General features: G+C 36.0%; 2 protein-coding genes across 2 annotated transcripts; one reads left to right on the top strand and one right to left on the bottom strand.

Annotated features, from left to right (window-relative positions):
* The first annotated feature begins 2,550 nt into the window (after window positions 1-2,550).
* Window positions 2,551-4,235, top strand: LOC143609966 (BTB/POZ domain-containing protein At3g05675-like). Its single transcript, XM_077084572.1, has one exon. It carries the CDS (start codon window positions 2,568-2,570, stop codon window positions 3,834-3,836), a length of 1,269 nt encoding a protein of 422 aa, XP_076940687.1. The 5' UTR covers window positions 2,551-2,567; the 3' UTR covers window positions 3,837-4,235.
* Window positions 4,236-5,002: 767 nt separating this feature from the next.
* Window positions 5,003-8,322, bottom strand: LOC143609969 (BEL1-like homeodomain protein 1). Its single transcript, XM_077084574.1, has 5 exons — window positions 8,073-8,322; window positions 7,606-7,687; window positions 6,280-7,467; window positions 6,136-6,196; window positions 5,003-6,031 (listed from the first exon to the last, which is right to left on the bottom strand). The coding sequence occupies exons 3-5, from the start codon at window positions 7,422-7,424 to the stop codon at window positions 5,291-5,293; spliced, it is 1,947 nt and encodes a 648-aa protein (XP_076940689.1). The 5' UTR covers window positions 7,425-7,467; window positions 7,606-7,687; window positions 8,073-8,322; the 3' UTR covers window positions 5,003-5,290.
* Window positions 8,323-15,091: the final 6,769 nt, after the last annotated feature.

Genomic DNA, 15,091 nt, shown 5'->3' with positions numbered 1-15,091 from the left:
ACCCAGTTATATATAAAAAATCTTTATATTATTTTATATCATTATTAAAATCGTTAATATATGAAATACATTTTTCACCTGTAAGATGTACATATATATTAAACAAATATATGTACTGTTAATTTTCACCCTGTGTAATACATGAGTTATAAGCTAGTATCATAAAGCATAACAAATAACAAGAGGGAAAAATAAACTTTAGTTATACAAATCTAGGTGGTGAGACAAAAATATGCATCCGTATTATTATTTTTTTTTTGTCATTTGTATTTAGTTGACAATACATGAAAAGTAAGTATGTGCGTAATTCTGATTGTCTGACAAAACGCCTTATCAAAAAGAGGTTCTGATTCTTCTGAATTCGGATGGGATAATGTGCTTCAATTTTGATTAACATGAGACCGAAGTTATTATACACTTATCTTTTCGACGTTTCATCAAAATGCTAGATTAGTTACCAACAAATTATAAATATGCAACTTGGAGGTTGGAAGTAAACACATATAATGGAGCATACATATATTGGGCCTCATGCGGTGCATACTTGGAAATTTAATACAACAAAAACAAGCCCAATATCATGTACACTACTTTTGAAATTGGGTTTTTCCCCAAAGCCTTATCCTTGATATTTCTCTGTTGGGCCGGCTCATGTTTACATTTATATATTGGACAGTTACTTTTTATGATTAGAGCCTGAGGTTCATAAAAAAAAAATTCTAGGTCCAAACCGGTTTGGTTTGAAACCGCTTGATTTCGGTCAAAGAAGGTCAAAATCGTTTACGGGGAGGAAAATTCGAACCTATCCAAACCGATTTGGGTAGGTTTGGGACTTGTTCGTTTTGTAACGATTTGTAAACCGATTTAAAGATAGAGAATAAGATATGGTATAATAAAAACAAAATTTAGAGATAAATGCTGAGAATCAGTAAAAATCCAGTATGAAAATTACACGACTTAACAAAATAACAAATAAAGTTTTAGAAACCCCATCCCATCCAATCCATTCGTACAGACACCCAAAACGCCTCAGCTAAACCGTCAACAATTCGACATAAGTCAATAATGTGACACCTATACTTCAAAACGGATGCTTTGATCATAAAATGATAATCATAAATTTCTTATCATTAACTAAAAAAAACACCTCATTTAAAACTGTCAATAATTCGACGTCCGTCAATAATGTGACACCTATACTTCAAAATGGATGATTTGATCATAAAATGATAATCCTAAAATTTTTATAAATTATTAAAATGATTTAAGGAATTATAAGTATTTTATTTATAAAAGCACTCTCATAACTCAAGGGGTGTTTGGCCTAGCTTTTTGAGCAAAGCTTATAGCTTTTTTAGCTTTTTTTTTTATAAAATAAGCTTCATTTGGTGTTTGTTTTAGTTTTTTTAGCTTAGGCTTATAAGCTTATATAAGCTAATTTGTAGAAGCTTATTTGAAAATGGTTATTTAGCTTATTTGAATAAGCTTGTTTGTTTAAGTGGGTAAATTATTCATTTGCCTTCAAATAGTGATGGATTAATAATACTGAAGTAACTTATTACTATAACAAATTAAAAATGATGGATTTAACAACTTATTAAGATGTATAATCAACTTGTAGAATATAAGTTAATCCAAACACTTAAAAAACACTTTTCAAATAATATAAAATAAGCGATAAACTTCAAAAAGATATAATTCTAACCACAAAAATATAAGCTAGGCCAAACACCCCCTCTTTGTCATTGGGGAGTTGAGTTAATGGCGACCCGTACCCGAAGATGATTCATCTTAACTTAACATTCTCTGACCTCTGAATCTTAATCTCCAGGATGACTGACGGAAGACTAATAACATTCAAGGTAAATCTAAGCATTGCTTGATACGAATCTGTATCAATTACATGTTTTCCAATTAAGTAAATTGGGTCTGCCTTCAATTCATCCTACAATCTATCTATCACTTATTATTAATTAAAATTCCCCTTTGTGCTAAATTCTTTTTGATGGTTAGAGAAACAAATAAGTGAACTTTTTTGGTCGGATTGAACAGGAAAGTAAATCTGGTTAATTGGGAAATTAGTGATCCAAGTAGACTTTGATGCACAGAAGGTGTTTGTTAAAATGCCTGAAAGAAATCCTAACCTAAATAGAATATTCTATACATTAGAGGCAGTGTTAATATTGTATCCAAAAGGGGGTTGCGGCGCAGCTTGTTGCCCGCTTACCTGCCACTTCATTGTAAATCGTTTGGATGTTTTTATCGAAAAATTTCATTTAGTGAAAAAAAAAATGTTAAATTGGTGGGTTCATCATGGTAATGTTGAACTGATTAATAAAATTATTCATCCAGAACATTAGGGGTGTCAAGGATAGTTCTTGATGTAATATGTATGTTAACAATGTATGAAATTTCCAGGAATGTGAATGTAACAATAATAATTGAAGACTATAAGCAAGTAGGAATCTGTTTCATGCTTTCGGGTTGATATGGTAAGTATTTAATTTATCACCTTTTTCTGAAAATTTATTTATTTTTTATTAATAATTTTCGCAACTCAGGGTACAATGATTGGTGACCGATCCACAAGTGATGTTGTTGCAAGATTAAGAACACCCGAAGGCCGTGACGAATGGATATACTGTCACTCCCACATTCTTATAAACAAAAGCAAATATTTTGCAGACCGTTTATCCGAGAACTGGCCCACGTGTCAAATTCTCGATTCCCGAAACTGTGTCGAGGTTTACTGCCAAGAATATGACTTTGACCACCATATCACAGTCTTACGTCTCTTTTATGTTAACACCGGGTGTTCTATAAGTGAGACGTGTCACGGTGTCAAAAACACACTTGGCATCCTCCAAGTGGCAGTCAACCTTGGATGCCAGGGTATTATTGCCACGTGTGTGGACTTTCTAGAAGCTTCTCCTTGGGAGGAGGCCGAGGAGGAAGAGATTTTGAAAATTATTCCGGGCTTGGGTTTGCTAGCAGAACCGATTCTTGGACGTCTTCAACCTGTAAAACAAACTACAATAGTCAAGATTTTTCTCTCTGCCACCATGTTGGCCACGTCAGTGTTACCACCGACAATGGTGGATTTGAAAACATCTGCTCAAGAACAGATTGAGTACATGCTTACAGAAGACGATGATGCTCCATTGTTAACAGCTGATGAAGATCTAAAGTCAAAAGTGAGACAATCTTTTAAGGGTTTATTATCAAGATTCAATAATACAGTTAAATCAGTTGGTGAAATAAGTGAAATGCATAAATTTAAAACCTTTTTGGTAGATATGTCATGGGCTTGCCAAATCTTGGCGAAGTTGGAATTATTAAAGGATTTTGTTGAGAACTGGATAGATGCATCTGAGAACATAGTCAAAGCTGTTGACCAGATAAGTCAAAATGAACAAGAAGACAGTCTTGAGACAAGGATTAAGGTTATTGAGATAACTTCCAAGGTTTTAGAAGCAATAGGATATGGAAATGTGATTTTACCGACTGTAAAACGGCTTCACGGGGTGAAAATTTGGCTTCCATTTGTAAGGATTGTAAAGTCATCTGTTGACTCTTTGACTACTGACGAGAATGACTGTTCAGTAGTTAAAATCGATGGTGAAATATGGCAGTCTTTGGAGTCTGCATTTGTTTCAATAATTCTCGCGTTGCCATCTGGCGAACAGGCGGGAATAATAAGTGAATGGTTAGCAAATAAGCATATTCGGTATCCGGATCTTACGGAAGTATTTGAAGTTTGGTGTTATCGGTCCAAAGTTGCTAATAGAAGAGTTGCAGATATTACAAGCTCCAATGGTATGATCAAAATGCTATAAACAACCTTTTAATTTACTATTTACTTTGTTGTATTAATATCGTACATTGTTCAAATTAGGATTTATGTGTACATGAAATATTCAAATATCATTATACTTATCGTTGAAATTGTTCTAGATATTTGCAGTTTTAGTCTAAAATGTGATGCCATGGCTGGCTTCAGTGTTAATGTGGGACCTGAATTATTATTTTCTTAGATAAGGTTAGGGAGAATCTCACAAAGAAAAGTTTAGCAAATTATTGTTGCCTTGTGAGGTTAAATCCTATCCTATATTACAGATAAGTTTAAGGGAGTTCATTAGATTGACGGCACTTATCGTAGTTTAAATTATGAAATTGGTCTTTAGTTAGAAATTACGGTTTCGGTCTCAATCTTTACCATAGCATAACATGTTGGATCCCTGAAACCAGTTGTTAAGCTGACATGGATTGACCATTTTATTCTTCCTATATAAGTTTCCCTTTACAATATTGCGTAATTTTTGCACGCTGGTGGTATTTAAGGCCAGTCATTTCTTATGACCCAATGTCTGTTACGTGAGCCCGACGATGTGGGATTTACTAGTGTCACATCACCAACGAGTTCTTTTAGAGTATCCATAATAGGCTGTTTAAAAAACGCCCGCCACATCACTGATCACCCCTGTCCAACCTCCCTGGGCTTTGTCTCTCTCATAACAAAAAAAAGTCCAAAAACACGCCCTTTCTCTCATCCACTTTTCACATAATCCGTTTTTAGACGTTTTTACACAAGAACGTCCATTATCTCTCTCTAATCAACATTACGTCCACTCTCGTCCATGTGAGGTTAAAAACGCGCTATTATGGACACAATTATTCGGATAAGTAAAGTTATCTTGTGTGTTAATGATTGTGGTGACAGGTAGAAATGGCCACTTTGAAGTTTCAATACATTGAATGCATTAAAACCATACAACAATGATCCCTATTGAGAAAGTAACCTAAAACGACTTTTCTTTGAACCACTCATTGGTCTTCATATTAATGACCAGTACCATGGAACTTGTCCACGTCATATCTACCAGCTTTTGTCATCAAGTCAGTAACTTTACTATAGTTCCTAACAAAAAGATCTTTTTTTTTCTTTGGATTTTGAAACGGGGGAATCATCAGTTGCAGAAACATATACAAGATTCAAGAAATATGTTAAAAGATAATGATCATATGATATGATATGATAATAAATATTGTTTATGGTATACCCCCCAATCCAAATATATAGAACTAGTTTTACATACATACATCCATCCAAAATAATATACAGTCATTGAATCATTCATCATGATATGATGATTCATGAAATACCTAAGTTCTATCTATATTGAACTATAATGAACTCTAATGGTTCTTGTTCTTTAATCTTCATCCAAGTATCGAATCGAATCTGTTCTAAGGTGAATCTTGGGTTTATTTTTCGATTTTTCGATTCTGTTTAAGCAACAAAATCTGGTAAAGGTTGTGCAGCAAACCGCTTGCGGTTTTGGATATTCATAGACTCATACAATGCCGCGGTGTGTGAAGAGGATGGCGGATTCATGGCGGTGTAGTCGTGCCCTTCCTCTAATTCTGCTCCTCTTCGGAGTTGGATGTTTTGGTTCGGGAGGAAGCTCCGGTGGGTCCCGGAAATTGATAAGTTTTCACAGTCTGGTAGACCTAAAGTCAAGGAGACACCGTTACCGGAGTACTGCTGTTGGAATTGACCGATTGGGTAACCACCGAGTCCATTCATGAAGTCGGTCGGGTTGCCGCCGGTGATGGTGAAACCGACGTCTTGGTTCGGTTGGTCCCTCTCGTTGGTTCGAGGTTTTTTGGAGGTGAATTGTGTGATTCCGTCCATTTCTAATGATCCCATGAGACTGAAACCCGACGGGTGGTTTTGGAATTGGATTCCCGTGGCGGTGGGGGATGTCGAGATGGTGGCAGAAGCCGCCAGTGATGGTGGTGGATGGAATGAAGTCTCTTGTTTAGTGGCTCGGAATCCTCGGGTTGAGCTTTCTGGTGACTGACTTTTCTCGTGTCTGGACGATGAGTTATCTTCGTGTTCTTCATTCCCGCTCGTTTTATTAGGGCCATCCTTTTCGTTTTGTTCTTGTTCCTTAATTTCCTCGAGGTACATCTCTTCCACCATTGGCTTCCATAACCGAACACGCGCATTTATGAACCAATTTGAAACCTAGGATTCGTAAAACAGAACAAGCGTACTGAGTAAAATCTCACTTAAAAGTTGGACCTGTGAAAAGGCTGCTAACAAAGAGAAGATAAATATTAAATAATTACCTGGCTTCTGGTAAGCCCGGTTTGTTTGGCAAGCATATGTTTGTCCGAATCCTTCGGGTAACTGAAATCAAAACCGTGTAAGCGAATCACAAACTTATAAAATTAAGTAAATTTAATAATTATTTGCGGGATCTTGATTCTTACGGGTGAAGAAAGTGTTCGAAAAGCCAAGCACGAAGAACCGAAACCGAACGCTCTGGCAATCCCCTTTGTGGTCTCCAAGCATTATGTTGGATCATACCCAATTGCTGCAAAGCTCTCTGTTGCCTGAGTTGATTATCCACAAATTTCAGCCTCGAACCTCCGCCTTCTGCCTTACCGCCGCCTAAACTGTCATCTTCTCCTAAGCTCCGGCTGGCAGCCTTAATCTGTCCCGTGATTGCGTCTTTTAGGCACCGGAATTGCTTAGAGATCGTCTGCAACGCGAGTGCGGTGTATGTTTTCGCAGACCCGGGCCCGGCTGCTTGCTCAAACCATGAGTTTACTATTATCATCTGGTGATGATATTGTCTGTATCTCTGCTCCACCTCATCAAGCATGTTAATAAGCTTTGCTTTCTTCATCTGGATTTCCTGTCTTTCCGCTGTCGTAAGCTCAGCAGCACCGCCAGATTTGGCGGTATCCGCGGCTTCTCCAGTAGTCGGTGGCGGTGATCCATCACCGCCACCGACACCAAGAATGTTGAGATTCTTAATGGACTGATCAGAGCTCTTCATTGCAACTTTCCCAACATTCACCACTTCTTCAAGGATTTCTTGGGTTGCTTTCAAATACTTGGAATTCAACAACATATTATTCGAAATCCCGGACGCCGAGGATGTCGACCCACCCACGATGGCAGATCTAGACCCGTCATCGCCGGTGGGGGAAACAGGTACGGGTCTGTGAGACCCGTACCTACTCTGCTGAGACGACAGGCTTAAAGACAAGCCTTGTTGAAACGGTGTGGCCTCACGGGGCGACACCATCTCCACCGGGTTGTACATGTACTGGGCCCGTGGGATGTAGGCGGATGACGGTGGCGATGCCGATAGCGGTATGCCAACAAACTGCTGAGTCTGCGCAGACGGTGGTGGTGGCGCTGCCATGTGCGAGTGCTGGTGGTGGTTGACCGGAGTATTATTTCCGGGATGATTGGATTCGAGAAACATAAAATTACCGGGCTGCGTTTGTTGACCAGATTGTTGTTGACCATCCGGGTAATAAACGTAACCCGGGTTCATTAGAACAAGGGTTTGCAACCCATCTCCTCCTTGAATATCTGAGCTTCCATTGTAGTAAGTAGCCATAGATGCTTTTAATATCTTTTTGGTATGACTTTCTTTCTTCAACCTACAAAGCAATAATATTATACTCTCTTATTATTATTTAGTAAAAAAAGAAGCCATATTAATTTACTATTGTGTTATCAATTACTGCATGTTTTGTCTTAAGATATTAATGGTAAATATGATTGGATTGATGATGTACCTCAAGAGAGAGTAGTGATGGAGATACTATGATTGTGCACGTGTTGCTTCATCATCAACATATACTCCTCATTCAACAGCTGCAGACAGACAAAGATTAATGTTTTTTTACATTGACATCTTATGACAACATAGTACTCAAATCCCAAATACGATTTTCATTCCCAGACACTTGCAAACTTCAAGAGAGAGAAAGAGAGTATAAGTTATAGATAGATACATAGATAGCCACATGTATATATAAGATTATAAACTAATAGTTTATTAGCAAAATATAATATTATCTTTAAAAACAGGAAGGTAGAATGAAGTGTCTGAACTTTTGAAGCACATAAGAGGAGTCATATCATCAAATTATAAAAATAAAGCTTCACTTTGATTTCAATATTCATGAGATAGAGATAGATAGAGAGATATTAGATATAAGTATATATATATATACCTGTTTGTTGTATATATATATATATGTTCTTGAATATATATGAGGTTTCTCTCTCTAAAAACAAGTGAAGTACTTGAGATTTGAGTTTTAAGTGAAGGTTGATTTGACTCTCCTTTTCAAATCATTTGATGCAGAAGCTTTTGATGATCATAGCCTCTTCAGTAGTAGTCTTGAAACAAAGACAACTTTTAGAGAGAGAGAGAGAGAGAGAGATGTAGATGTGTGTGTGTTTTGAGGTGTGAGAGAGTAGATGAGTAGGAGTAGAGCAGGAATATATATAAATATATATTTATTTATAAAAGAAAAGTAAAGTAAAGAAAAGAGGAAAAACAAAAGGGATTACTGCTATTGTTATCTCAAAGTTGTGTCAGAAGGTTCGAGCACCATGCCAAATACGTACGAAGAAGAAGAAGAAGAGCAAAGCAAATGAAGCATGTCCAAAAGTAAACCAACCCCTTGGACTGTCACGAAAAACACCATCAGATTTCAAAGTAGCACGATCTAATTCAAAAATTTCCCCCAATTGAGCGTGTCTAGCATATTTTTTGACAGTAACAGGATCACTATAACTGACTCCATTGAGTTCACCACCGTAGAACTCAACAGTTACACCAACTTGTTCGACACTATACTTAGATTCTGCCCTTCGAAACGGAACATCGGCCCCAACAATCCCGTCTCCGTCTACCAAAACGACCGGAAATGTTTCAAAAAATGTAGGCATACGACGTACAAAAAGTGCACCATTACAAACTTTGCACCATTACAACACATCTTTCTTGTACTGGATTTTACTATAAACTTTTTTAACTCACATGTTCATGTTCAGTATAAGTTGTAGTTTTTCAGGTCTCGTTTATTAACGAAAAATTTATAAAATATCGTGAATTTTCTAGTAGAGAGTTATAATTGTTGAATAAGTATTTACCTATAGATTATTTGGCTCTTGATACTTAACTAAGAAATAGTGTAATTATGAAACAAAACTATTATCTAAGAGAACTAAAATGTTATTTGAAAAACTCTAATAAAAGAGAACAAAAATTGTTAAAAAGTGTGGCAGCTGGTCTTTTTCAGCACTGATCTTATTTTCGGTCGGAATTTGAGTTTTTGACATGTTGCCAAAATACTAGCAAACCTATTTATGGAGTGTTTCTTTGGCTCTAAGTTTTAGATTACTAAAACCCAATATGTTTTAACTTATAAATACAGTAATACACCCATACTTGATTGTAATTCTCATCAACTACAAGGTAATCAATTGTCTCACTAGTTTTAGCCGTGGTGTAAGCTAGGTTAAAATAAACCACGTAAATTTCTCGTGTTTCTTTATGATCAGTGATCATGGCATAAGACTGGGAAGACCAAGGCAGAAAAGTTTAATAGGCACAATTCGCTTAATCAGTGATCATGGCAGGTTGACAACGTACTAGCCAGCCTAACTTTAGAGTGTACGTTGACCTAAGTTTTAAATTATTTAAGGGTGTTGTTAAACGCACTCCTCTCTCATTTGTTTTTACTAAACGTACTCTCTCTCAAGTTTTACATTAATACAATCTAAACGTTTTTTGTTTTTTCTTTGCCATTTTGATATCTTTTATTATTATTATTATTATTATTATTTAAATTCTGTTTTTTAAGTTATTTTTTTCTTTTATTGTATATTATAAAACATTTTTTTTATTTTTAAAATAACCAAAAATATATTATGTAAAGAAAAGGTTTTTTCCTCGTTTTAAAAGAAATGTTTTTTTTTTAATTTTACAGTGTATTTTTGAGATAGCTTACCTTTAAAAAAAATCTTATTGCTTATTAATAAATAAAAAAATTTGAATAACATACGAGTTGATTAACAAATTTGTTCTAATCTCACATAACATTAATCTCATGCATTTGAACTTAACAAAAAATATTCAGATAAACTTTTTTTTTTGTTGGGCGGAAGATATATGATAAGATAAAAATATACAAAACTTTTATCGTTTTTATAAAAACGTCATATCATTATTTCTTAAATTACATTTCTTAATGTATGTAATAACAAATATTATTACTATGACCAAGAAAATACACACAAAAGGAGAGAAAAACCAAAAAGAAAAAGAAATTTTGTAATTTTTGTTTTGATATTTTAAAGAGACTCTGAAATGACCCAAAAAAAATTGTTAGAGAAAAGCTAGCAACATGGCAAATAGAAAGTTCAGGAGAGAGCGTATGACAAGTATAGAAGGGGTACGTTTAGCTTAATTCTTATATAAACTATAATTGTTTGGCCTATAAATACATCTCTATGTAATTATAATTCTCTTTAAGTAATAAGATTCTCTTTAAGTAATAAAAATATACAAAACTTTTATCGTTTTTATAAAAACGTCATATCATTATTTCTTAAATTACATTTCTTAATGTATGTAATAACAAATATTATTACTATGACCAAGAAAATACACACAAAAGGAGAGAAAAACCAAAAAGAAAAAGAAATTTTGTAATTTTTGTTTTGATATTTTAAAGAGACTCTGAAATGACCCAAAAAAAATTGTTAGAGAAAAGCTAGCAACATGGCAAATAGAAAGTTCAGGAGAGAGCGTATGACAAGTATAGAAGGTGTACGTTTAGCTTAATTCTTATATAAACTATGATTGTTTGGCCTATAAATACATCTCTTTAGCTTAATTCTTATATAAACTATAATTGTTTGGCCTATAAATACATCTCTATGTAATTATAATTCTCTTTAAGTAATAAGATTCTCTCCCTATATGTAGATATGGATTAGCTCAATTATAATTAAAACTATTTGCATTATAAAATTAATAATGCAAACAGAACAATAACAATAACAGTTAATTAGCCCTATCCCTAACATACACATATCCTACCTTTAGCAATTAAGCTAACGTCTTTACACATTATGTAGCCATATACTTTACCGTTACTGAGCTTGCTTGAGTGACACATGGCTATCTTGAATTGACATCTTCTTCTTTTCTTACTTAAATCCCATTCTTTTTTGTTCGAGTCTAAGCATGTAGGATGCTTAAATCTCTCGAACTTTTCTCTGATACCAACTTATAAGGCCCCCTTCCCGGTAGCCCTACTTTAGCGTCGGATTTACTCATAAACACAGTTCTTACAAATCAGAGTTAATTAAAACTTTTCGCGAAATATAAAACATCGACCATTCGTTACAAAACATTAAATCTTTTCTTTGATACCATAACACAAAACATCATATTTAAAACATCTTTAATTCTATCTTCAGATGTCAGCCGTTTAATCCATGCAATGTGCCGTCCTCATGCTAACTCTATAATCAGCTTACCTGCGTGCATACTAAAAGTCAGCTACGCTGAGTGAGTTCTAGTTAATCAAGCAACTTATCATACAACCACTACATGCAATATATACGTATCCGAAGACACGTAGTCCACTATTCGACCTGCTCACCTTACCACTTAACCTCTTATTTATCCCTACCACTTAACCACTTTAATAACGAGTTAACGTTACGCCACTTTGCCACTTTAATAACGTATAACGTTATGCCACTTTGCCACTTTAATAACGAAGTCACGTAGAGGCTTACCCTACCACGTACTACCGTCATGCCACTAACACTCTTACTAGACTCTTGCCACTTCTAACACACTCTACCTCTACTTGTCTACAACACACTTCATATCATTACATCATTTACATAATAAACAAGTCACATTATAGCATTTATACACACTAACAACCTCTTGGAAATCACTATCCTTGGCGATACGTGCAATATCCGAAGACCGTTCACGCACCGACAAGCATTATATAATAACTACCTCGTATGACTTATATAGCATACACTTACCACTTAAGGTAAGTGTATTCACACTTCACATCGAGTATGCACACAGCCCCGAAAACATAACAAGGATATGAGGCTAGAAACTCACCTGAACTCGGTTACTTCTTCTGCTAATGGTTGTCCTTCTCTTCAGCTGTGCGCGACTAACTGTATACAATTATACATATCAATTAACTATCACTACTCATATCGTCCTTCTACTTTAATTATTACCCACAACGAACGGGGGTCCGGGGGCAACGCCCCTGGCAGCGGGGTTCTAGGGGCGGCAGCCCCTAGCAGGGTCCAAGGGGCAGAGTCCCTGGCTGGGGTCGAGCTTATCCCTATTTATTCAACATGTAGTTAAATATTAGGTACTAATACTTAATTAGTTATGATTGATGGCTCTTATTTATGAGAATGATATCTATTTCTGATCAAAGCCTAGGTATGATTAAATACCTAATTCGCTAAGATCGATGGCTCTGATACCAACCTGTCAGACCCCGGCTTAGGGCCTAGGCGTATGACCAATAGTAGGTACCTGTTTTGTAAATACATCAGAGTTGCGGTTTATTTTAGCGGAAGACTTTGGTTATAATATTAATTTATTTGAAAGCTTGTCGGATAATAAATACCCGAGTGTTTGATTTATAAATCATGTTTCAATCTTGTTTATAATATTTTGATAATTTAAAACTGAGCCATCTCTACCTTGCGAGCGTCTATCTTCATGAATGACTATGTTCCTTGCTACCTGTGCTAATATGTTTCCCTGAAATGTGGGGAAAAATACGCCAGCTATATGCTGGTGAACACGTATGACTCAATAAAACATTTGTATGACAATATAATACAAATATAGTTTTCTCTACAAGCTCAGCAGAAGCATTTCTACTTCTGGTCTATGTACCACTGCCCTACACACACAATTGTTCCCGAGCCACGTAGCCCTTTCCGGGAGACTAGTTATAACCATTAGCCCACGGCTACGTAGCCTTAGAATGATTAGGCTGAACAGTTATGTTTGGATCCAGACACATGTGTATTCGGTCTGAGTTGACTTTATTTTCTACTTTGTATTATAAAGTTTTAGAGATTTCTCGATCTCATGTAGACAATTGATTGACTCGTTAAGACAAACACCCGTTCGTCTCATTGAGTATAAATATGTTTTGACTGATAAAAAGGTTAACGTATTCACCTGTACCGTCGGTGTGCGTTTGAAACCTTGACTGTGAATGATTGATTGACGACTGACTGACTGATTGATTGATTGACCTATAATAAAATAGGTATATAAATATCCGGATTGTCTCTTGATCCGGCTATAGACCTTTTTTTTGGTTTAAATAGCTTTAAACCTTGATTGATCATTTGTTTGAATAAAATATTTAGACCCATAGTCTTTCTGTTTATTTACCAAATCATATGATGAGTTTCGTTTTCATGAAGAAACATCTATAATCTGTTTCTTCTTCAAGAAGAAACATTCATTGACTGTTATGCATGTAAAATCTTATTTTTCTTACACATGAAGAAACAAAGTTTTAACTATATTCTTTGTATACGAATGCTATGTTTCTTAATCGTAAAGGAACTATATTTCCTTATGAATGTAAAACTGATGTTTCTTAGTTGTAAAGAAACACTATTATAATCCTTTGTATGTTTAAAGCTTATGTAAACATAATTATGATCAAGGTTTGGGCTATACCCCTGACTATGGTCTAAGCCATATAATAATAATACCATAATGACTTAGGTCAGAACCCTTACCTTACACGGGTATTAGAAGTTTAAATACCTAAGTTTGTACGAGCAGTACTTCTACTCTATGTCGCGTACTGGTGCTTAGATTGTCAGAACTTCGGGGCTTAGCACGGACTTCGAGGTTGGCACGCAAAACGAGGCAACATATGGTGGCCGTCGTGACGTGCACGTACTTTGAGATAGAATGTTGGGTTATTCTCGTGTAGCACGCATTTCGAGGTTTCGTCAGTGTATGGCACGGATTACGAAGTAACGATTGTCGGGTCGGCATGAAAACCGAGGTAGTGAGAGAGTAATTCTAGAGAGAGAGTCTAGAGAGAGAAAGTTTGGTGTGAGAAAATGAGATGCCGTTCACCCCCCTTTTATAGCCGATTTTGCACTCCATCGCGGTACGCGATGGAGTCTTCCATGTGGCCGTTGCGTAGCGCGACGCCACCACTTATGCATGACTGCCACGTGGCCTACCCTGCTGCCACGTGTCACCTGAGTCATCACAGCCCATCGCGGTACGTGATGGCCGTCTTCTTGGACTCATTGCATAGCGCGATGGGTCACTGAAGATTATTTTTCATTTTTAGTCCCTCGTCTTTGATAGCTTGTCATTTCTAGTCTAATTTTCGTTGTCTAAAAATACTAATGTAACATCCCAAAATTTAGTAATAATATTTTATATATTATTTCTTATAGTAGACGAAGTTTACTTAAGTTAGTAGGGATCTAATAAAATAATAAGGATGGAAGGATAAGTAGGCTAATTAGATGGAGTTAATTATGGACCAAAAAGGAAAGATAGGCCTTAGATCCATGGGATTAAGGTAGTATAAATACCCCTTAAAACCCTAATCCTTTCCATTTCCATACATCTCTACACCATAGCCTCCACCATAAAAACACACACTTAACTCAATTCCCGTTTTTTGAGAAAACCACCCACAATGACACAAAGATTCCTGGAGATCTAGCCGTCGGATCGGTCCCAAATTTTAACTGAGTGTTCATGATATATAATTGAAGATTCCCACCGATAAGATCTATGATCAGAGGTCGGGAAGTACGGTTTTTATCAGCAAAACCGTAGCAGCTCAAAATGAGGATTTCTGGCCACTGTTTCACTATTATGGAGACTGTAGCGGCAGTTTCCGGCGAAGGTGAGCTGATGGGTTTGTAGATCGGGACGAGACGGTTCCGTGGCCGCTAGAATCACTCAAATCGGAGTTCGTTTGATATGGTTTTGAGCATCTCGAGTGATTTCAAACAAAAACCTCAAAGGTACGTTTTTGTTAAAAAGGTTTACTTTTCGTGTACGGATTTACATGAAAATTGGTAGGATGATAGATCGGGTATAGACAAATCGTAAAGTTGCAAACTTGAAGATTAAAATGGACTTAACGAACCCATGGCTATGTACGGCTCGCTTAAAATAAACCTTAGTACATGTATTGA

This window comes from Bidens hawaiensis, unplaced genomic scaffold (genome assembly GCF_021521415.1).
Source record: "Bidens hawaiensis isolate Kalapana, Puna unplaced genomic scaffold, B.hawaiensis_p1.1 tig00022542_1, whole genome shotgun sequence".
Classification (NCBI taxonomy): domain Eukaryota; kingdom Viridiplantae; phylum Streptophyta; class Magnoliopsida; order Asterales; family Asteraceae; genus Bidens; species Bidens hawaiensis.
Note: the sequence above shows the minus strand (reverse complement) of the source record. Positions and strands in the feature narration are given on the sequence as shown.